A 24,742-nucleotide genomic window follows, 5' to 3' on the forward strand; every position below is an offset into this window, starting at 1 on the left:
CTTTTAGGATTTGTAGACCAATTGAAGTCCTTATCTCTAATTTATCAGATCTACAGCTTCATGGCGTACACTTTCTGTAACTAACCAGCAGGTGGCGTCCACGAGCCACCTGTTCTCCACAAGCCAGTTCTCCCCTGCTTTGCCTTTATGGTGAGTGAGGGAGTGAGTCTTGTGGGGTCCAATTGGTGTACCAAGCTTGCGTGTGTAGTTGGTATTGCCCATCCTGTATATGGGGCGTGTGTCTGGGCAGTCAGGGAGGGGGGGTGGCTCTAACAATCAAATCTCCCTGGTGTTCCTGGAGTTTTAAAGCTGCTGCAATAGTCTAATCCTTCAGTTCAGTCCTGCCACAGTTTGTCTCTGCCACTTTCCCACAAGTCCTTGGTATTGGTGTATGGCCCCTGAGACTTGTGAGTGGGTCCCTCTTCCAGGCCGTGCACCTCCTGGTCCTCTGTTGAGGGTTGACTGTGCTATGTCACAGGTGAGTGACGTCCCCCTGGGTGGTTCTGGGCTGCAGGGCTGTGTAGGGAGGCTCCCAGTCTGCTGAAATGATGGCTGAATGGGGCTTTATTAATTCACACAGCTCCACCTTCCCAACTCTGGGACAACCAGCTGAGGGTGCAGGGAAGGCTAATGTCCACACCCAGTTTTGTGGTGTGTGCGTGTTATCTGAAGCACTTCCATCACACTGGGTTGTCTGGGGCAGCTCTGGACTATGGGCTGGCGACGGGCAGGAGTGTTTCCTGTCTACCAGGATGATGGCTGTGAGCGGACACCCCCTTTTCTTGGAAAGTTGTGGTGTTTAGTGAATTTTCTCAGCCACTGGATTATTGCCTTTTGTCTCAGAGCTCTCTTAGTTCTGCTCTTGTGTTGACCTGCCCTAACTGCAAGTCTTTGAGGCTTTCTGTACTGGGCTTCTTAGAGTAATTGTTTAAGAAACAGAAAAAAAAAGATAAAAAAAAAAAAAAAGCCCTCCTCACAGATCTAATGGGTTATTGAAATGCTAAGAGACAGAGAAATTAGGGCCATTAAGGAAAGATCCAGGGGGCAGAGAGATCACTTTTTCTTCAGGATTTGCATATGAGCCTCAGGGCCTGAGCTCTGCCCTGCCTCTTTCTGTGTTCACCAGAACTCCAAAAATCCTCTGCTTTTATTTTTGAGTTTTTCTTGCTGTTTTTTGCTATGCTTGTCTCCTCTCTGCTGGGCTGGCTGCTCTCAGATTCTCTGGTGTCTGGTCTCAGTCTATCTATGGTTGGAATTTGGATCAGTAGAATGAGTTTCTGATAACAGCTGCCACTGCAGTTCTCCCTTCTCCTTCCCGGAGCTGACAGCCCCTCCTCCCACGGGACTGAGCCTGGCAGGGAGAGGTGCGGGTCCCCTGGCCACAAAAACTTACAGATTTCACTGATCTCAGCAGTTCAACATGTTCATGAGTGTTGTATGACGTATGCCCAAAGTCAAATTGCTCTGTGGTGTCCAGTCCACGCAGTTTCTGGCTTTCTACCTACTTTCCTGGAGGAGTAACTAAAACATACAGCTCACCAGTCCGCCATCTTGCCCTGCCCTCCTTCCCTCACTTTTAAAGAAGCGAATCCCCTCAAGGCCACCTGACAATCTCTGTCCCTTTTATTTCCTGTTTCTTCCCTGTAACTCCCAGATTAGTACTTGTCTGTTACAGTAACGTGTAAAAGACTAAATGCGGGGAATGTGTTCCCAGAGACTAGATTCACACTTGGGCATTTCCATGGGGCCCACCTTGGAACAAACATGCAGGCTAAGTTTGATCAACACATTTCCTGAAAGCTAGGGAGCACTCAATGGGAAGTGATTTCAATCTGGAACAAATCCTGATTGACTGTGGAATGTCCCTGCGAGATCCTCCTGAGGAATGAGCCTGGGACCTGTGACGGGATGGCTGTGCGGAGGCCTCATTATAACACAGGGTAGTTGATTGCTGCTTAGTGACAAAATACCACATTCCTTGACCTTATCAACAAGGCCCCCAAATGGCAAATCTCCATAGTTTGACGCCCTTCATTAGGCTTTGGAAGTTGGATGACTCATGATAATTTAGCTTCCTGGTCTGCTTTGTGGAAATTTATATAAAGAACTTGGGGAATATGTAAATTCTCTCTGATTCCAACAGAGGCTGGACCTGCTGCAGTTACAAACTCCATCACAAGCAATGTATGTTATGTATGGATGTATGTTATGTAAACACATAATCAGTGTTTAGACAAGAGACACCCTTAACTTGTCAGTATCACTTAGTTCGGTTCCTAACTGAGAGTTTCCTTCTTCTGTAGGTATAATTCGAATTATAATTTTTCCAGTTTGAGAGAATCCTACAATATATTCCTAAAATTAAAAATAGGTGTAAGTTGGGAAAAGTGGGCAAAAAAAAAAAAGGACCCCTGAAAAATTCCAGAGGTTCTGCTCTCTTACACATGGTATAATTATAAAGGAAAGTAAGAAAAATGGAAAGGAAGGAAGAAAGGGAGGGAGGAAGAAAAGAGGAAAATAGTCACTGGGCACTTAAAATGGGAAGCAATTCTAGTTTTCACAGTCCCCACTAAACCACATTTTATTTGATACTTTTGCTGACTAAACAGCTTTAGTGCTGTTTTGATGTATCACTGAGAATAGTGTGACATCATAATTATCCTTGCAATAAATACTTCTTGTACAAATAAAATGTTTCTGAGTTGCCTTACCAAACACCTAATCCTTGCTTTCTTGTTTCTATGGATAATCACTTCTTATGAATATCCAGTGGTGATATTGCTATATAGTAAATTCTTATTTACCCAGAATCAAGAAAGTAGAAAACTCTAGGAGAAAATTGTGTATATGTCTCTATATATAAATTGTGTGTGTGTGTTTGTGTGTATATAGCATTTAACGTTTCGCTGTAGTTGAGAAAGAGATAAACGGCAAGGAAAATAATTTCCATAAATTTTTTTTGTCAGAAATGCAACTTACTGAAAAATTCATATCTACCCCAGTCATTTATTCTTCTATAACTACATTTGCCCTATAGCAAGAGTAAATATTCACAGACCATGATTGATTACAAGATCCTGACCTGCAATTTCAAGGATGAAATTACCTTCAAAGCAATTTTATGTCTATTACCTTATTCTAATTCTTTGAAAATTGGTAATCCATATCATATTGTAAACCTCAATTAACCAGAGCATTCCCTTTTCCTCCTTCCCTCAAACATCTTCATTTTCAATCATCTCAGGCAAATGATAATTTGTATGGTTGTAAATCTCAGTTAACTAGTACATTGTTTTCTCCTTGTCCCTGAAAACTACAGTCTTTTTCAATCATCCTAGGCAGGTTCTGTAAATAAATGTAAATTGAAGAAAATCTGGTTTTAGGAACATTATGAAAACTTCCAAAGGGAGAAGCTTTAAACTATTGTCTTCAAACAGTTGTAAAAGAAAAGGGGTAAAATGTTGCAGTTCTTTGAGAATCAATAAGCTAATTAGCAATGAGAGGGTCTCATTTTGAAGGAGTCCTTCCTGAAAAACCTCAGCTCCTGGCACTACTTAGCACCTGTTACTGCAGATGGAAAACTAATCAGACTCAGAGCCATTATAAAATAGGAAGACCCTCAGAGGACTTAATTTGAAATAATGATAGCAGGGTTATAAACTCCCCCTCCAATTAATTTTAGTGTTTTTTAGTTGATGAAATCACAAAAGTGAAATGCACCTGGAAAAGTGAGGCTGTAACCAGCAGGGGCCACAATCCCAATTCCATCAACTACTTAAAAAAATAATGAAGAGGCAGGAGGCAGAGCATTTGCTTTGAGGATAAATATTGAGGCTGAAAGACATCAACTAGAAAGGTTTTATTTTTCATATTCAGTCAGATCTCTTTGAATATTTTAATTTCCTACCGTGTGTGGAATAAGTCCTCAAGCTAGAATCAGTAACTTAAAGTTTTAAATTAAATTTCTTCACTCACCTTCCATGGGAGTGTTACTGTCTGGTCGATTTGCAAAGACGACATCCACATACTCAAGCTGCAGCCTCTGGAGGGAGCCCTTCAATCCTGGGAGCAGCAGCAGAAAAAAACCAAAAAGTTCAAATAGGAGAACTATTAGAAAGAGGTGAAGTTTGGGTTTCTTCAAGAAATTTTTTTTTTAAACAAGAAGGCATTGGATTAGTTTCAAAATGACATTGACTACAATGATGTTGTAAATGGCCCTTAGAATCTTTTAAAAAATTCAGCAAAGGCTGCCTTGCCCCTCCCCCCCCGAAATAATTAGAATTTGCCTAATGATAACAGCACTCCTACTTGAAAATACTTAGTAATGATCGTTTACAGTGACTCATATGTGGCAGTATCCAGAAGCAAAGTTTAGAATAAAAAGCAGCTTTTCTTCAAGAGCTAATTTTCTTTTTCCTTAAAAATGCAAACTGATGTCTAGTTTTGGAATTATTCAATGGACTTACAGTAGGATGGTGATATATTTTTCACACATGAAACCCAATAAAATGGTATACATCACAAATAAGTGACTGCCTTAATCCCATTGTAATATACATATGGGTTTTAATAGTAACAGAAAAGGGTTGGCAAATGAAGGTTTTGCTCTACATTTTATTAATTGTAACAAAGTTTGAACAACCTAAAATATAGCTGAACTCTACTATTTCTATTATTCCCCATTTTTGGGGGAAGAAACAAAAACACTAGAAGCTATAAAGACTTATGAGAGAATATGAGAAGAAGTAAGAGCTTAAAAAAAAAATCTGGTTTTAGGAACATTATGAAAACTTCCAAAGGGAGAAGCTTTCAGCTATTGTCTTCAAACAGTTGTAAAAGAAAAGGGATAAAATGTTGCAGCTCTTTGAGAATCAGTAAGCTAATTAGCAATGAGGGGGTCTCATTTTGAAGGAGTCCTTCCTGAAAAACCTCAGCTCTGTTTCCGCCCTAACCATTTATTCACATTCCTGTGAGTCATCAGAAAAATTAACTAATCTTACTAAAATTAATACTTCCCTGAAATAGACTGTATTGTATATAATATTATGCAACCAAAAGGATGACAATGTTAGAGAATCATTTCATCTCATTTCCATGAGGCACAGCATTTCCTTATCAGCCTGTTTAATTCCTCAGGAAGACCGGAGGTTTTTCTTTTATTATGAAATGCATAAAATTAATTGCATGTTAAATGAGGCTCTTATAAATTTAAATTTGGCTCATTTAAATCTGATTTTTCAAACTGGTTTATCAGCCAGCTACAATTGCTTTCTGACAGGAGAATGGAGTGCTTGAATATAGCTCCGGAAGTATTTCACATTCATTGAGAATGGATTGTCTGTGAAGGCAGCTTGTTAAAAGAAGCATGAATGAAAAGATTAGGGCATACAGGTGTAATAAGGTCCAGTGTCTTCTCTTAAAAATCTGCAGTGATGTTCAGGCCCAGGGTAGCACCTGTTATCTCAAGAGCCTGCTTGAAATTAAATTTACTTTTATAAGCACTATGATATGAGCCACTTTTTGGAAGCAATTGTATGGGGGGGTGGTGGTAAGGGGAGGACAGGATAACCAAGCAAACAAATAATAGGGTATCACAAGGTTTAAGAATTTGGAAATCTGTACCCTAGCATGCTGTATGATTCCACCTGGGTTATTTGACCTTTTTTTGTGTGTGTGTCTCAGTTCTCTAATCTGTGATAGGGATAACAATACTTAACCCCTTCAGAATCATGGTGCTAGAGAACAAACAAAATCAGTTGTTAAGCACTTTGTAAGCACAATAGTCTACAGAAATATCATGTGGTAATTGTAACAGTGGTTTTATACATTGAGAAAGGTTCAGAGTGAGAGGTGCCAAAGAGCAGATACCAAAGATTTTCACCGGACCCCTGGTTTTGGGGAAAGGTGTTTAATTACAGTTTTGGTCCCTGCCTGGCTCTGGAAACAATGTCCTCCTTTCTAATGATGGCCCCCCTTCCTTCAGTCTCTTCCAAACAGCTCAGTGTGGGCTGCGGGTAACCAGGAGAAGAAGCTACAACTAACTCAGCACCGTTGACTCTATCTAGATCATGCTGCGTGATCAGGCATTTCACAGCCAATGCATGACTTAAGTGGTTTACTCTTCCATGCAACAAGCATGCATCGAGTCCCAATTTTATTCTGAAACTGTGCTGGGCTCTAAGGGTACAGAGATGTAAGGACAGGGTCTTCATTTCTAAGGAGTTAACAGTGCATTTCGAGAGCATCCATTGGCGTAGGTTCTTTGTTCGAGGTAATGATGTGTACCCATAAAGAATGGCATGGACTTGATAAACAGGTCAGTCTCATTGTATCTGGATATTCCTCACCTCTTAATTTTTTCTCTGGAAGTATTCTTTCTTGATATTTGGGCAGAGATTCACATGCACTCATGTGAGAATAGGAGAAATGACATGTTGCATCAGGTCAGTGGTCCACCAAGGCCTAACTCTGACTTTAAAATGGAGTCAAAGGAGATTGTACCTCTCAGAGACACCATCAATCACTTCTCAATAGCATGAAGCCTTGTCATACATGGTATGGATTTTGGATTTTATTATACATGAGATAGAAAAGCATGACATTGCGGGGGCAGGGCTGGATTAAGCAGGGGTATGATACCAGATTTCCATTTTGAACCCATCACTCTGACTTGCCATAAGGGGAAATGACCTATAGAGGGCAAGAGTGAAAGCCGGGAGGGAGACCAGCCAGGAGGCTCCTGTAGTGAAGAAGCTTGGACTAAGTTAGCGAGCAGTGTTCAAATTAGGGAAAAATTGTGCAAGTAGAGATAAGAGGACCTGCTGGTGTGCTGGATATAGGGTGTGGGGGGAGAGGGATCAGGATGACTCCTAGATTTTGGACCTGTGAAATGAGATGGGGAAGTCAGAAAAGCAGAGTGGTGGTGGGGTCATGTTAAGTTTTAACAGCACATCAGTCACCCATGTGGAGCTCTTAGCAACCGGATGGGCCAGTCTGACACTTGGTGGAGAAGTCGACATGCAGGTGAGGCACAGGGTTTGAGATCCAGGCTACTAATTTCAGCCAGCTTGTAGGACCTTGGGTGTACATCTCTTATCTTCTCTGAGCTTAAGTTTCCTCATCTGTCCAAAGATGGAATCGGGCTAGATGATCTTTCTGCTTTAGTCCTCCATGGGACTGTGAACCAAATCACACAGTTGTGTCTTTTCTTATGTGGATGCATTAATCATGTAGAAAAAGTTAAACCATAGCAAGATAAACATGCTCAGAGAATGTTTTCTTGAGAGCCACAAATAGTTATGTTCTAGCTCCATTTAGTAAATGGTTGTTGAGCACCAGCTTGGTGACAGGTATTATTTTAAGTTTAAACAGATCTGCAAAAATGCATTAATCTTGACTCTAGAGGGGTAGCCATACAGCTAATCTTAATTTAAGAGGCAAGTGCTCCAGTGCAGCAAAGTGCACTTGCTGAAGGCTCTCTCACTGACCCAATGCCTGTGAAAGGTGAATAAGGAGCAGGAGAAGTGTTCCCTGCCCTTGAGGAGATCTGTAGAAGTTAACTGGCAATTCCTCAAAAGTCCACAGGATAATAAATTATGTTATGTAAAGAAAACAACTTTCAAGTATTATGGGCAAGAGAAAGCCGAGTTCATTTTTCTTTTAGTTTCTGAAGTTTAGCAGGAACAAAATTGTTTAGAAGGTGAACGTTAATCCAACTTAAGTCTATTTCATAGAAGTCCAAAGAAATAAGCTTATTCTAGACATTATGGCTGATTGGCATGGATAGAGGTGAATTAAATGTTCACTGTTGCAGGTTCAAATGTGCAGAAACAAGGAAATCGGTAGTTTGGAGATTCTACAAGGGTTCTATTCAAATATTCTGTGTTATCATTTTTCTGACTTACCACACATTTGCTTTCCTATAAGCTTAGAAAAAAATGTTGCCTTAAATAAAATACTATATTACTTTCCAGTTTCTTTTCAGCAGACCCTCTCAGCAATAATATAAGACACATTTTCTTTTTATAAAGGCTGCACTGGATTAGAATAATATGTGTGGCTGCACTTGCCATTGTGAAACATGGTTATCCTAGCTGGGTGATTAAGTTTACTATGAACATGAAACTCTGGGAAGGAATCCTGTGGTGAATCCATTTGTTTTTTAAAAAAATCCTTCTTTAATTAAAAAACCACAAATTATCTTTTTTAAAAAAAGTGCAGGTAGTAGGGCTTAACATTTGCCATTCACTAAAAGTTTAAAGCAGAGCTTTCTTGGATTATTTTCCACTCCTGCTCCTAAAACAATAACAGCAGGTTTGGGTTTTGAATCACATAACAAAACGGTTGTTTATCTGAATGGCAACTATAGACACAGCTTTTGACTGTAAAGCACACAAACATGACTTATTCTTACAATTTGACTTTCCAGACTGTTTCTACTCTTTTATGCTAGGCATTAGAGAAATTTGATCTGCTAAATTTCAACATTGACACAAATTGGGGCTAGTGAATACTTGTGTAATGGTTGAATGAATAAACATAATTTTAAAGCCTGAAAGGATCTTGGGATTCTAAATGGATGTAATAAACCTATCAGTGAAAATTCTTTTCCCTCTTCAAGAATCTTAATGGACCTAAGTCAAGGACATTGAAAAGGCTTTTCATGTGAATTTTAAAAAGATATATTATGCCCAAGTCAAGCTTATTTTATGCTCTGTAAACTAAGTCAGGTGGCCGAGGTCATCCAGCACACAAGTGGGCTGAACTCTACATGGATTGCATTCATGTCTTATCTTCTAACAGTGCTTCTCAAATTTAATGTGCATACGAATTTCCAATGTTAGATAAGGTCACTTTCATCTCAGAGCAAGTATCAGTGACACCTGAGGCTAATGACTCACAAGTTTCTTCAAACTTTATTTTGGGTATGGAAATCTCATGTCTTTGCTTTTCTTCAAAATTTGCATAATTCCCGAATTTCAGCCTGCCAAGAGATATCCTTCGAGCTGACTCTCATATTCCTGAGCATATGTCTTTGGCTGAAACTATGAACTGTAAAATAACAACCATAGCAACATATTAATAAAGGATCCCAATTCTGCTTCAATCTCAAAAGTTTGAAATTCTGTGTTAAATTTGAATCTGGGTCAGGTTGGATTTCAGCTGAACTGGTTTATCCATCCTGAGAGATTAGCCCCTAAGAGAATTTCTGACTCATTTAAAGGGAGAAGGAATTTAAGGTATTTCTATTAAGTTATATAAAGCTTGAATAAAACGGATTTTAAAAAGATATCAAATTATGAACTTATACACACACATTGGGAAATATGAAAATAATGGCGATTCAATTCAGTGAAGGGCATAATAGCAGACCTTCTCCATTATTTTTTGCTTTGATTCTATTTCTTTGTTGATTACCAGTGGGAACCATTTTCCAAATGTCTCTCTTTTCTAATCAGTTAGTTAAAAAAAAAAAAGAATAGAAAAGAAAAGAAAAGCAAGAACTTTTGAGGCAGCACATTGCTGCTGTGTTTGTCCAGCCTGACGGTACAGGCAGACTTCAGTTACTTCTCAATGACAAGTTCAGTGGGAGATGGAACAGGTCATGGGGGCAACTGTTCAGTGCAGAAATGGCAACTGTTTTGAGAGGCAGTTGGTTTTGGCTTTACGATGTCAACCAGGACAGTAAGGCCTGAGAAGGCATTCTGTTTGGGTAAGGCATTTGGAAACTTTCCTTAGTGGTAGAATGTGGTCTTCGATTGTGGCAGCCTAAAAGAGCCACTGAGTAGAGCATGTCCTTGCCAATAGAATAAGGACTAGCTGTTGCACTAATAGGAACAATGATGATGATAACGATGATGATGATGATGATGATGATAACAAAAATAACATTTTTCAGTATTTCCAATGTGGCAGGCACTTACTCAATGTGAATTATCTATTTTCAATCTTGTAGCAACTCTGTGAGATAGGAATATTTATATCCTGTTTTATAGTTGAGGAGACTCAGGCTTAGTGAGGTTAATTAACTTGTAGAAGGTCACCCAGCTCATAAATGACAGAAGAGTCAGAACTTGAACCAAGGTCTGTGTGACTTCAATGCCCATATGTCTCCAATATTAACATATTAAAAACTAATTAGTGAGAAATTCCAAACTCACACTACACTTTAGAAACAATGGGATTATGTAATTATTGCTGTTAAATAGATGTTTATATTCATCCTGACATCTACCTTCCAAAGCTTCCATTTTTAATTAAAGGAATAAATATGGAAATCCCATATTTTTCCAGAATAAGTCTAAGATTCAAAGTAGTCATCTTGGAGGATCAATAAAGATCTCCAACTTCCAAAATGGGATGAATGTCTCCAAATTCAACATTATATTTCAGATTAGGTTCATGGCAAGAAAAAAATTTGCAATGAAATATCAGCCTGGCAGAAAACGTTTGCCACACATGTAACAGACAAAGAATTATCATCACTAAAATATAATATATAATCACTAAATATAATTTTGTGTTAAAGTATGCATTATTCTTTGACCCAACAAAGCCACATCTAGAAGCTATCATGTTTATAAAAGAATGATCATTTATACAATTGCTTGTAATATTAAAAAACTGGAAGTAACTAGAAGTGTGTGTGTGTGTGTGAGAGAGATACATTTTAACAGGGAAAAAAGCAAGGTGTAAGTCAATACCTATATATAGGTTGCTTATATTGTTATAATAAAGATGTTTTGTATTTATAAATAAGTTTGTATAGATAGGTATAGAGATAGATGGATAGATTTATAAGTCAGTGTAAATGTAGGGAAAAGTTGGAAAGAATATATACCAGATTGTCAAACTGTGGAATGAGATGGCATGAGCAAGGGGGATTCTTATTTCTTTACCTATTTGTATTTTTTAAATGGTGGGATTAGAGTACATTTTTTGGTGACTTTTGGTATTTTATAAGTGAAATTATTTTTAAGAAGGAGAAAATCATTTGTCTCAATGATGAATTGTGAATCTAAAGTTTCGAAAACCGTGGTTATTTTATGAAATAGTTCAGGAACTAGTACAAAGATGTTGGAAATACATGGCAACTACCTTAAAAAATTTTTTTCTTTATTGCAAAAGACATAAGGGTAAAAATTTGGTAATATATAGTCAAGTGAATAATAAATAAAATTATTCAAAGTCCTACTACCCAGTAGTATATTTTCTACAGTTTTTCCTATGTATATAAACTCTTTTTAAAAAGTATATGTCCATAAAATATGCTCATACAAAACCTTGTGCACAAATGTTCATAGCAGCATTATTCATAATAGCCAAAAAGTAGAAACAACCCAAATGTACATCAACTAATGAATGGATAAAATAAATGTGGTATATTCATACAATGGAATATCATTAGGCAATTAAAAAAGGAGTGAAATGCCAGTACATGATACAACATGGATAAAACAACAAAAAAATATTATGCTAAGTGAAAGAAGCCAGTCCCCAAAGACCACATATTGTATGATTTCATTTTAATGAAATATTCAGAATAGGCAAATCTATAGAGACAGAAAGTAGACTATGGTTGCTCAGTCTGAGGTAGGGGTGAGGTGGGGGGTGGGTGGGATGGGGAGGGACTGCTAATGAGTACATGGTTTCTTTTGGGGGTGATGAAAATGTTCTAAAATTAGATTATGGTGATGGCTGTACAACTCTGTAAATATACTCATAATCAATGAATAGTACACTGTAAATGGGTGAACTTTTATGGTATGTAAATTGTATCTCAATAAAGCTTTTTAAGAAAGTCAAGGTAGCTTTTATTAATGTAAGCAGTAGCTGTAAATGTGAAATGTTCTAGACAATCTGACCTTTTTCTTTTGAATTCCCATTCTCCCCTCTCCAGCTCTACAATCCACTCCCCACTGTCAACCCCAAGAAGAAACCTAGCTGATTTTGTTTCTTTTTGTTTAGCTTTTTTTTCCCCCTCCCTCCTAATGTGTTTTGAACCTATTTGGTTGAAACCTTTCTTGTATCAGCAACCCACAGATGAAAATAAAATGGAAGCAGCAGTACCCACCTTCAATAATATGTTTTCTTGACAACCCCCTTTCTGTTTCAGCTCTGCCAGGGAAAAAAGAAGCAAATGACTTTGAGTGGTAGTGTGCTTTTTTTTCTTCTTTTAATCCCTGTTCCAAAAGCACAGAAGAATGATTGCTCTTACTTACACCAAATTACTAATTCTGTACCCCCCTAGGCAAGTTGTGCACCACTTGAAGCTGAGGAGAGAAGGCTGGTGGGCAGCACAATGAGCACCTTTCCTTTGGATACCCCAGGAGATGAATTAACCATGGACGGTCCCCAAGTTATCACCATCTTCATGGTAATAACAACTCAGCCATGCCCACCACGTATAATTTGACACATAGTTCAACATCACACCTTATTTTAACCAATTCCAAGCAAAAAAGGACTTGACATGCATATGTGAGCTTGCTATCATGATATCATTAGCTCTTCTCAGAAAGGAAGAAAATTTGGAAGTGCCTTTTGACTTTCAAAAGAAATTTATAAACTATTTTCCTTTAAAATGAGATGAACCAAGTCTTTCTTAAATCAGTATCCTAAGAAGACAAACCCTTAACCAGGACTTTGCTTCCCAGACAATTTTCAAGCTTTGGTCAATTAGAAAGAAATATGGTTCCCTGGATTTTAAAGTGTTGATGAAATGTTTCTTCAACTTCAAAACATTCAGCAGACTCTTTAAAAAAAAACAAGTTTACCATTCATCTTTGGTGATTTGTATCATTTATAAGTATATTAGATAATTTTGCATGTAGTACTCTACTATATAATGTTTCTTACAGACTTTTATTTCCTGTTTTTTTCTAAACTATAAGCAAGATTTTGTGTACCACTGCAAAAGACAAGCAATGGCACTTTGAAATCAAAGCTCAGACAATATAAATCCCCAGTTCTCATAGGCACCATGTTGTTTTATTTCTGTACAGACTACAGTAGGAACAAAAATCTAAATTCCATCTTTCTGTCTTCATATTCATCATAAACAGGCTTAGAAACAACAATAAAATATGTGGGTGCGTGAATGTATATACACATACATTTTGATTATAAGGTTCCTAAAGAAGAACTTGCTCCTTTTATTTTCTTATGTATTTCCATAAATTACAGGGAGGTAAATATGGTTTCTTATTTTTCTGTTTTTTTTTTTGTTTTTGTTTTTGTTAAGACTCCTGCATTCTTTTATATTGCCATGAAAAGCACAGTGCCAGCAATCACTCTGGTATATGGAATAGCTTGCTGTTTTCTTATAGTTTGTCAGGAAAAAAAGCCAGACTTCTACATCCTGCTGAATAATGCAACTACCAGTTCAAACACTATCAGGTCCATCAGAGCCAATTCATTCTGTGAAATTTGTTCTGCATCCCCACAACAGAGAAAGGACTTCTCTTTCATTTAGTCTAATAGCAAATAATACAGGTAGCTCCATGTTATTCTCCAATGAGATGTTCCTTTTATCAGTACTTTCAAAGCTCTCTGTAGAAATGATAGAGACTTATGCGTGGGGCTAGACAAGGTATTTTTATCTTTGCGTTCTGTGGAAGTCTCTTTGCAGTTTTTGGAAGAGTTTTAGCAGGGTTAGGTAGCTTTTCTAATGTGATGCTTTGTGCTTATTCTCTTTTTCCAAAATTTGAACTATATTTTGGAAATGGGCTATGAGTAAGGTTGGCATTTGAAAATCTCCATGAATCACTTAGTAACTAGTGACCACATGCTTAGCACCAAATTTCTTTGGGGGTGTTTTGCTAAAATCAATTCCTAAGCCCATTGCTATTTCCTTAGAGTGAGAAAAAAAAAAAGTCCCTCTCCAAGCCAATTAATTTTAGCGAGTTGAATGTAAAATGATTTCCTAAAAGAATGAAAGCATGAGCTACTGGTCGTTTTCTGTCAGGTAGAGAAAAGAAAAGGTATTTAACTTACTTTCCACCCCAGTAGAGTTTGGTTGTTATGACCAGGCTGGACCTCCTGTTAATGAAACAGACAAATACACACAGAGAAATATTTTAAAAACGGCAAGATATTATACTTATTATGTTATTATAGCATTGGAAAATATTCCTTATTGTACCTCACATTAAAAAATGTTAAAGAGAAGAATTTGTTAATTCATGTCACTGAAATGTAAAGACACTGGGAACCTGGTGAGCAGGGATTTGAAATAGGATCTTAGAGGAAGGGGGTTGAAGGAGAAGGTGGGTGGGTCGGTGGGCATGGAGGGTCAGAAACAGTCATCAGGGATGATGAGTGGAAAGACCTAAGGATAGATTGCTTTAGCATCCCGAATAAATAGCCACCAATTTACTTATTTAGCATCTGGTGTAACAATAGTGTTGAGTGTAGCTTTTCCTGGGAGTAAGTCCACCCTTCATTAAGGGCCATGGATTCTAGAAGCTCTGGGTTATTATCCCTTCCAGCCATGACAGTCACAGGCAGGAGCTGCCTACATGGTAATATTAATGAAGAAGTAAATTATAATAGTCAATAATATTGAGAATAAATAGGAGTAAAATTGTTTTGAGTATCTTATCAAAAGGACATGTCATTTGAAGAAAACAGCCCTAAAAGCCTTAACTCAAGGTTTTACCATTTGACTCCTAGGGGAGATGTGGAAATCTTGTCAAGCAAACTTACTATCCTCCCAGAGCCACACCCAGAGGGCAGGAAATGCAATCATAGCATTATAATGGTGGAATAAGAAATATGTCTTGAGGACTACAGGCATGTAATTTTAAGTTGGAAAGGAGATCTCAGTGCCATTTAGTTTCTCTAGCTATGTAATTCAATTGAACTGTTCTAGAAAAAAAAATCATCTGAGATTCAAAGGTTAAGACCAAACTTCAAAAGTATTTGAAATAAGGTATTTATAATTCCATCAGCTGTAGAGGAGACGCCTCAAGGTTCTCCGGTATGAAAGCCTGGCATGATTAATGATAACCAATGGAGAATGATGGTGACAATTCTGACAACTTGACTGTAAAAAGAAAAATTTATAGAATATGTCAGCAACCCAATTCTACTGAAGTTGACTCTCTGAAAAGTAATTTGAATCACTGCAATGGAAGGTCTACAGATAAATGCACCTGGAGATTACACACCCCTAAAGGACTGATGCACTTTCCAGGTTAATCTGTCAACCACATGGCACCTATTACAATAGCAATCTGCCATAGGGAAGCCAGGTCTCCATCAGCAAACATTTTCAGAACTTCAACAAAAAGGCTGGATAGAATATTATAAAAAATGGATGCAGCCCTCTTAATTATTCAGAGCAGTCATGCTTGCAAAACCTGAACATTCTATCCAAACATCACCATAGAATTGATTTTATTTTTTTCAAAGTTGGACTTTCTGTGGAACCCTATATGGGTGTGCACACTAGCGTTTATGTTCAAATAAGGGTAGACAACAGAGTGACAAGTTATTGTGGACCCCCACGGAGATGATACATCATAACTTTCAAAACATTTTTGCATACCTTATCTCACCTTATCAACACAAAACCTTGTGAATGGTTATGCTGCCCATTTTACAGGTGGGGAAATGCAGACTCAGAGAAGTGAAGTAGCTTGCTCTTGGCAACACAGCTGGCAAGTGGTGGGACTGGGATCAGAAGCAAGTGTGCACATGCCTAGTTGAAATCGCTTTCTACAACTCAATGCTATGATGACGTGGTTTATCTTTTCACCAGTCTCATGGGGACAGACGTGAACTGATACGAATTTTCCAGGGCATGGTGATAGCTTGGATTTTTATTTGCAAAACTGAAGGGCAGTCTGCGAAAGATGTATGTTAATGTGTTTTCTACAAAAGGTATGTAATAAATTATTTGATTATGGAAAGTGATGGTTAAATCTTCTTTGGGTGTTGGTTGAGGGGAAAAGAGCTAGTGTGCCAGTGCTGCTCCTCCTTCCTCAGGTGCACTCCAGCAGCATACACCTTGCTCCAGACTCCACTCTGCTGTTAGTGGACTTATCCCCAAGGTCTTGATATGGGCAGTAATGGATGATGGACCAATATGCTGTGTGGGAAGGCAACTCAGCACGGAGGAGGACTGGGTGGGAATGTGAATATTTTTCCATATTTAAGGTTGAATACAGTCTGCTGGGATGGTGGTGGGAAGGAGGAAGGAAGAGGGAGGAAATAGTTCACCAATCTTTATTTGTTCATACTTGAACATAACTAACATAAATGTCTGGGTATCCATTTTGGCAAGACCCTATGTGCCTTCCAAACGTTTTTTTCAGAGAGAAGAGTGAGCCTCCAGGAAAATACATGGGTCTCTGTTCAGCACTTCTAGTTTCTCCTGCCCAAGGGAGTTTACATGAAGGGTGCAAAGGCATAATAAAACAAGTCTTGAGCTGTACTCTTTGAAAATATCCATGTTTCCTAGACTAAATTTAAAAACATACATGCTTCATGTATATTCATGGGTGCAAAGTTCTTTGCACAGTTGTCCTTACTAATCCTATAGCACTGTTATTTGTTTGGCCATCAGCAGACACTCTAGGGCAGAGAAGGCCCCCAACCTTGTCCAGTTGCCTTTGCTAATTCTCTACTCATGTTGGGGAAGAAGTGGCTGTCATGGCTGATGTGCACCATGAAATGGAGAGGGATGGTCTCTCCCCACATGTAGATATTATGGCATCCTGCATTATCACTGGCCTTGGCTGGAGAAAGTGATGGCATGGGACCTGAAAGCACAGCCCCTCGTGTTTCTCAGAGGCACCCCTCAAGGTTAGCAGATGAAACTCCCCTGAATGCCCAGATAATAGGTCCCCAAGCGTATAGGAGAGATGCTGGCTAATTGTGTTCAGTAAGAAAGCTTTGGAGTATTTATCCCACAGGCTTCTGCCCTCATCATTTCCTTGCCTCCAGAGCTGTTAATAAAATGAACACTGAACATAAATACATGTGCATCATTCACCAGCTTCCTGTAAGCTTGCTTCCTTTGTCAAATCACCACAAATGCAAGCAGAAGCCATGAAAATGTCACTTTCTTTCATGCACAAGTATCTCTTGAACATTCTCTCCTTCTCTGCTCAACCCTGTGGCAATTCATTGTGATCAGTGACTAGTCAATAAGCTTTAAAGCACAAGTAATGAATTCACTGATGTTTATTTTCAAACCACTGTAAATGATTATTATTATTTTTTTAACCAAGAGTTGACTTTTTTTGTGTGTTGACAGCTTTTGGTCAGGTATCAAAGGATTTTATTTTCCTTGCTCCAGTGTAAAATAATAATCCTCTTCAAAAGCAAACAAATGATTATGGTAAATGCAGTTACCTCCAGCCTTTCTTCTTGATGATGCTTCCTAATATCACTTCAGCCCTGGAGGGGAAGATAGATAATGCCTTAGGATACAATGGCCTGGAAAATCATGAGTCAATCCCAAACACCAGAGCCATTCCTTGCTTGAACTCTCCGTGCTTACATAACCCCCAAATAGAAGCTGCTCTAGGCTAGTAGCACAGTTTCCACTGTTTCTGCTTGCGCCCGCTCAGTCATGCTCTGGAGCATTCCAGAAGTACCTACCAAATTCTAACATGCTGGCAAGAGACCGCCTGTTGTCCTAATATTAAGAAACAGTGCAGTCATTTGGCAGCTTGTTTTTTTGAACCATCGAGTCCATATATAAATGTCTTGCTTAGTGACGTCCAATGGGAGTCAAGGCTCACCGTCTACTTGCTGTGGTCTCCAGTTGTGACTGGGTGGACAATGAGACCTCACACTGTTTAGACAGGAAATATTGCATCCCAGGGGATTTGTAGGATAAAAGAAGAACCCCCATGAGGGTTTAGATGTCCCAAGGCCCAAGGCTACAGTTGCAGTGGCCTACATAGAGAATGTACTGGGTCCCAGTGACAAACTTTGTCTCAGAAACTTTGTTGTAGGAGCAAGAGATAAGGAGACACAGAAAAGTATCTTTCCTGCCCATGAGGCTGGGTCATGGACAGCTGTGCTGGAGACATCTCCACTGTCCTCTCTCTGTCCTACCAACCCCTGCTGGGATACAACGGACCCAAGCTTGAGGGGACCAGAACTTTCTTCCCCATCCCTCCCAGTGAGACCAAATTTGTGAGAAGCAGTTGGGCTCTCAGAGGCTTTGTGAATGGGAAGATAGTGGAATTAGTTGTTTTATCATTAGGATCTTATAGACGAGAGCCATTGCTAATCATTATTTGCTATAACTGAAAGTTCTGCCTTTGTGAGAATGTAGAGCCTGGCAATAAACCGTGATGTGGGTTATCCATGGCGTATGCCCTGAATAGACGTATCGAATGTTACATCAGTATTTTTTTTTCCTATTTGTCTCTTTTACTGTTGCCTTTTGTAACCTCACATTTCACAGTGGGAAACTACAAACAATCAATTAATAATTAATCAAAGAAAAAAACTAAAACAATAAATAAATAAAAAATAAAAAAAAAACCTATAACAATAAATAATCAGAACTGATTATGCTCCACAATAAGAATACAGACAGGATTCTAAATAACAGACTCGTCCATGATACTTCCCTTTTTCTACCTTAACCTCATTTGGTACTAAGCAGTTCAATAAAAGAAGAAAACACTAAGAAAAAGTAGGATGTGGAAAGGAGCAAGCCTTCATAAATTTTATTTTCTCTCCTTAACTCAACTGAAAAAATCAAGGATGTGGACTCTGAATGTCCTTGATAGTCCTTAAAAATAGACCTGCCCATGAAAAGGAAGAAATCTGCACAAGGAACAGGCACGTAGACTGGCCAGTGATGAACCTGATTCAGCCAGCCCAGCAGTTTGGTTGTAATTCTCACCTGGAGGGAGATGGATTAGGCCTGCAGATGATTATGCCCAACAGTCCTGTTAGAAAATTGCAGAGCGGCTGAAACAGCTGTCCAGCTATTCAGTTTCTTTTGGTTCTGGGAGCCATGCATCCATGTTCTTGGTGGGAGGCCCGGATACCCCAGCTCTATTCTGAAATGTGCTTGTTATGCTGAGCTGGAGGGATGAACCTTGAGGCCTGGTCCCAAGGGTATCTAACCCATGTGTTCTGTTTAAGGAGCCCTGTCCTAGAGCTCAGACCTGCTTCTGGGTCCATGGGAAGGTTGCAGCTAGGTGGGATCCACGAGCAAAAGTAGTGAGGCCTTTTTTGCAGCTTTCCATCTGCTCAGAATGCGATCTGAAATACCCTTTTATAAACATATTAGATATCTTGATATCTTTGGGGAGCCATCCTTTTCTTACTCTGGGATCTACCTATAAGGCTAAGTATAGGGACATACTTGCAAACAGGAAGAGAAGTCCCTACTTCCTTGCACAGAGGATGTCTATGAGATGTACTTATGGAATAGATTAGCTTTTGAACAACCACATGGCATCCGCTCATTTGCCCAGACACATACTCAGCTAACATTTATTGATGTCCACTGCCATCACTCTGGTCCTGGCCACCTCTGCCCCTCACACAGAGCTTCCTGGCTCTACCTCCCCCCAATCTATTCCTCATACAGGGAACAGAGGCAGGAAGAGAGGGGCAGAGGTGGTCAATTTCCCCCAAATTACAGTGGTAGAGGGAAGGAGGAAGAGCAGGGCTATCCACACATGTGAGGCAGGGACAGGGTGGACCAACGTGTTGGAAATGGCCTGGGCAGATTCTGCTGGTTCCGAATACAGCACTTGAGCGAGACAAACAGGTACCAACTTACTTTCCAGCTGCATAGACCTCTGCAGTATCAAAGAGATTGACTCCACTTTCATAAGCGATTGTCATCAGCCGTTCAGCAACCTGCAAGAGGAGGCAGGGGTCAGTCAGAAAAGCCAAGTGCTTTCCCAAACCTGGAAGCAACTTTGAATCCTTTAATGGCCTTTAGAAACACTGAGATCTCACCAAGCACTCCTTGTTTTTCTCAATTTTAGTGAAGAAAAAAGAAGTAAAAAATAGGATGCTCAACCAGAATCTATATGGTAGAAGTACTTTTCCCTCAGACATAGATCCAGCACTAAGTGATTCCCTTAACACTAGAATTAGATCTGATGTCAGGAGCACAGTGCAGTGGATAAATCAGTGTTTCTCACTCTGCTTGCAAGACCTGGTTTAACAACATTCTCTGTGGCATCATAATCTCTCTGACAAAGAGGGTCATTCATACCACTGGCGACTTCTTCCCTCTTCTCCTTTCTCCAAGCCAAGGTTTTGGCAGCTGGGTGACAACTGACCTAAAAGCTTATGCCTTTTTCTTGAGGCTCAGCAGACTGTGCTGAACTGAAGGTTAGACAGAATCGTGACTGTTGTAAAACAACTGCCCTCACAGTTCAGCAAAATCCCAGGCACCATCCCAGAGCATCAAGCAGAATCAACACACAGCGAGGACACACAGCGAGGACACAGTTGACTCACCGGGGACCTGGCACCTCACTGTTCAGCCCACGGACTCTACAAACACATCCCAAAGCACCTCCTTCCTTCCCTGTGTGCTGCTGAATGCAAGTGTGACAGGGGAGTGGAGGGATAGCCACAAACAACCTCACAAGGGATAGTTGTAGGGAATAGGGATAAACAAAAGTTGAGGGGCCCTTTTTTTTCATTTTGCTGAAACATTTCTTTTTTTCTTTTTTTTTTTTTGAGAGAGACTGCTTAGTCAATTGAAAATTATACACCTCACAAATAATTACAATAGATTTTTCCATCATTTTAATTGTGGACTAAAGTGGCTTTATCAGCATTGCCAAGATAAACTATTCTGTTGGTTTAAATATTGGTCTATTAAAAAAATGGTTAGGCAAGAAAAATGGAGTTTATGCAAATCCATTAGACTAAAAGCAGCAAAAATGCTATTACTGATTTGAATTTGTTGCCACTCTGACATTTATCCTAAACAGAGATTAAAATTAAAATAAGTACAACTTTTCTCATTATGGTTGTCCTATACTTTGGAAATTGTTGTGCTTATATACCCTTGTATTATATCACATGACATACTAGTGGATTATTATTGGGAGATGTGCATAATTTAATCTTATCTAGAGAGAATTTTTAAAATAAAATGGAGAATCCTGGTTGGAGAGTTGGACTAAATGATTGCTGAGAGGTTTTCCAGCCATTGAATTTGAAGATCTGAAGGACATGTGGAATGAAAAAAAAAAAAATCATGAAACTAAGTTGGAAGAGTGGCTCCTGGCCTTGAGTTTAACACTTACTAGGTACATAATCTTGGGCAAAAAATTTGACCTCTCTGAATTTCAGTTTCCTCATTTACGAAATGGGGATGATTCTGTTCAGCTCCCCTATACAGGGTCATAGACTTCAGGGGAAGCTGACCTTATCTCCTGCCAATCGTGGGGAGGGGGCAGCTCATGAGCCTAAGAGCAGGTGGGTCAAGAAGGGTCATGTGACATGTTGGGCCAATGAGACACAAGGAGAGATTTGCTGGGGGCTTCTGGAAACATTTTTCTTTGTTCTTTCTAGAAGCAGCATTCTCTATCTCTGGAGTTATTGTTCCAAACAAGGCCTAGAATTTATGCAGCTATCTTAGTTCTTGAGGATGAAGTTGATACACAAAGGACTTCAGAGCCAAGAGAATAGCTGGGAAATGGAGTGAGGGCCACTGATTGAGTGATCCTGTCACTTTATATATATACAATTCTAGTATAATAGTCAAAATGATTTTTCCTTTATTGGTTAAGCCAATTTGAATTGGGTTTATTAATACCTGTGATTAAAGTCCTCCTAACCACCTTACAGATGAGAAAATACAAATAAAAAGTGAAAATTAAGTACTGTAAGGTGGTAATACACTCTTGCCATTATTTAAAAAAAAATTGTTATTCATTTGAGTAGCACCATCTTGGTTTTATGATGAAGCCAGAATCATCTTTGGGAAGTGTCCTAGTTTGCTAATGCTGCAGAATGCAAAACACCAGAGATGGATAGGCTTTTATAAAATGGGGGTTTATTTCACTACACAATTACAGTCTTAAGGCCACAAAGCGTCCAAGGTAACACATCAGCAATCGGGTACCCTCACCGGAGGATGGCCAATGGCCTCCGGAAAACCTCTGTTAGCTAGGAAGGCAGCTGGCATCTGCTCCAAAGCTCTGGCCTCAAAACGGCTTTCTCCCAGGACGTTCCTCTCTAGCAAGCTTGCTCCTCTTCAAAATATCACTCCCAGCTGCACTCTCTTTTCTCTCTTTGAGTCAGCTCATTTATATAGCTCCACCGATCAAGGCCCACCCCGAATGGGTGGGGCCACGCCTCCATGGGAACATCTCATCAAAATTATCTCCCACAGCTGGGTGGGGCACACTCCAAGCAAATCTAACCAACACCAAAACTTCTGCCCCACACAAGACCACAAAGATAATGGCATTTGGGGGACACAATACACTCAAACCGGCACAGGAAGTATCACATGAATTATCTTTTGCTGATTGAATCCTTTTGGTAATATCAAGTTGTTATTCAATAAAGGCTTGAACTCTTCTAGTAATGGGGAAATCACCGTCTCCCAAGTCAAAGCCGATGATTGCATCACTCATCACATTATGTTGTGGTAATCCAGGTGGCCCATTTTTGTACCTGCATTGTATTGAGCTCATCTGAAGCCAGAGAGAAAGCAGGGAAAATCTGGGAAGATGAACTCATTGCTATCGGCCAGCATTTTTGCCATGCAGAAATGGCTGAGCTTGAGCAATCCAACTAGTGTTGTGATTGTGGTCTGGCTGTGACCCCTCCTTCTCCTTGATGGCATTCTCTCTGCAGGAACGCAAGGAAGGCCACAGCTGCTTCTGGAAAGACAGTAGCTACTTCTTCGTGCTGGTAATTGAATCACATCCCCCACAAAAATGCATGGTCCTGCGAGTGTGAACCCATTTAAAGATGTTATTAGTTAAGCTGTGTCCAAACTGAATGAAGATGAGCCTTAATCCAGTATGACTGAAGTCCTTATAAGCAGAGGAATTTGGTCAGAGTGAAAGGAGCTACTGGGAGCAGCCAGAAGCTAGAAGTCAATGGAACTGGGAAGAGAAAGGAGAAGATGCTGACATGTGCATTGCCATGTGATGGAAAGGTCAAAGAATGCCAAAGATTTCCAGCAGTCAGGGGACATCAACCCCAGTAGGAAGTGAGCCTTCTAGCTTCTGAAACCATAAACCAATAAATTCTAGTTGTAAACCAACCTATTGTATAGTATTTGTTTTAGCAGACAGGGAACCAACACAGTCTAGTCTGCATCTGAGGTGACAGCTTTATTTTGCCATTTGTAGAATTGAAATTTTGAAGTGATTTGTTTCAGAATTTAGTCCTGACCTGGGCAAGCTGGGCTCACTGCAGCAGAGAGCAGACACTGTAAAGGGGAGATTACAAGACTAAAGGGGAAAATGCTGTGTTTACAGTTGGTCCCTTCACTTCAAAAGGGAAGATAATTTTGTCTCACTCCCCTCCCCCCCTCCATCCAAGAACCACACCATGCTGGATACGTGGATTCTTAATTTTAGATCTCCTTCTCTACTTGCTACTTACTTTGTATCTGACTTAAAGGCTTGGCTACTCCTCTGCTCTCTATGTGCCTTTCCACACACACCTACCTGATGTCAATCAGAGGGCCCTAGAATGGCCTCTGTGATGTGCAACCCGGGTCCTCCTTCAGAACTGAAGGACTTACTACTCTCACTGCTGTGAGTGCAGCCATCAGAAGGCCTTCAGCTGTTAGTTCCCTCTGAAAATTGCCTTTGACTGAAGAGAGTTGCCTAGCTCAAGGTTAGATAAGCTTCCTGGAAGCAGCCTCTATCCAAATGACTGACTGGCCAATTCAGGGGACAGAAAGGTCTGGTTCCCTTGTCTTGACTTGGGACAGGTCTGCAGGGTGACCTCGGCTTCAGAGCTCTCCATGGGGTCGACTGAGGTCCTTGTTGAGACTGCAGCACAGTCCAACTTCCCCGCCTGCCCAATCCTGCTTCCTTCCCTGCATCCACAAGTGTTGATAATGACAGCACTTCCTAATAAATTTCCTCCATGCTGATTTCCATCTCAGAGTCTGCTTCCCGGGGAACCCAACTTGCAGCAAACCCTCTGTCGTGACATATGCCCCAAATGGGTAACAGGCATTAGATACAAATATGTAGCTAAGACTCTTCTTTTGACCCCATATCTGTTAAAAAACACTAGTGCCTTTGGCTGCTATGGGGAGGACACTCCATTACTCCGAGCATCTTCTTGGGAAGGATAAGAAGAGCTACCTTTCTCAGGGGCTTTTTCTGCCCCAGCACCAGGATAAGTTCTTCATCTCATTAATCTTAACTGTGATCCTGCTGAGTAGGTGCTATTGTCGGCATTTTACTGATGTGGCAATTGTTAGTAAAAAGTAAATATTGGTAAATGGCAGAGTATCCACTCAACTATGCTATCTCACTCCTCAGTGGTGTTGCAGGTAGGGAGGGAAGGAAGGATGGGGGTGGCCGGAGGGCACTGCCTGCTGGGGAGTTACTGGTGCTCAACGATTGCATACCTCACTTATGCCATGAAAGTATTCCCTAAAAGAAACGATAAAAAGAGCACTTCGGTAAGTGCTGTTTTGAATGTGTATAGGATTATTTAGAGGAATTTTATGGCAAATGTAATGATTAAAGCTGCCCTTTTTTTGAGTGTCTGCTATGTACTAGTCAGAGGGTTATATAAACATCTGATA

At 39.8% G+C, this 24,742-nt stretch overlaps 1 protein-coding gene across 1 annotated transcript in view; it reads right to left on the minus strand.

Annotated features, from left to right (window-relative positions):
• KCNAB1 (potassium voltage-gated channel subfamily A member regulatory beta subunit 1) overlaps positions 1-24,742 on the minus strand; it is a 287,116-nt gene that overhangs the window by 68,372 nt on the left and 194,002 nt on the right. Inside the window, 5 exon segments of the mRNA XM_037842046.1 lie at positions 3,976-4,062; positions 12,074-12,117; positions 13,996-14,040; positions 17,362-17,406; positions 19,766-19,845. Of these exon segments, the coding sequence (XP_037697974.1) occupies positions 3,976-4,062; positions 12,074-12,117; positions 13,996-14,040; positions 17,362-17,406; positions 19,766-19,845 (301 nt within the window).

Source organism: Choloepus didactylus, chromosome 1 (genome assembly GCF_015220235.1).
Source record: "Choloepus didactylus isolate mChoDid1 chromosome 1, mChoDid1.pri, whole genome shotgun sequence".
Classification (NCBI taxonomy): Eukaryota; Metazoa; Chordata; class Mammalia; order Pilosa; family Megalonychidae; genus Choloepus; species Choloepus didactylus.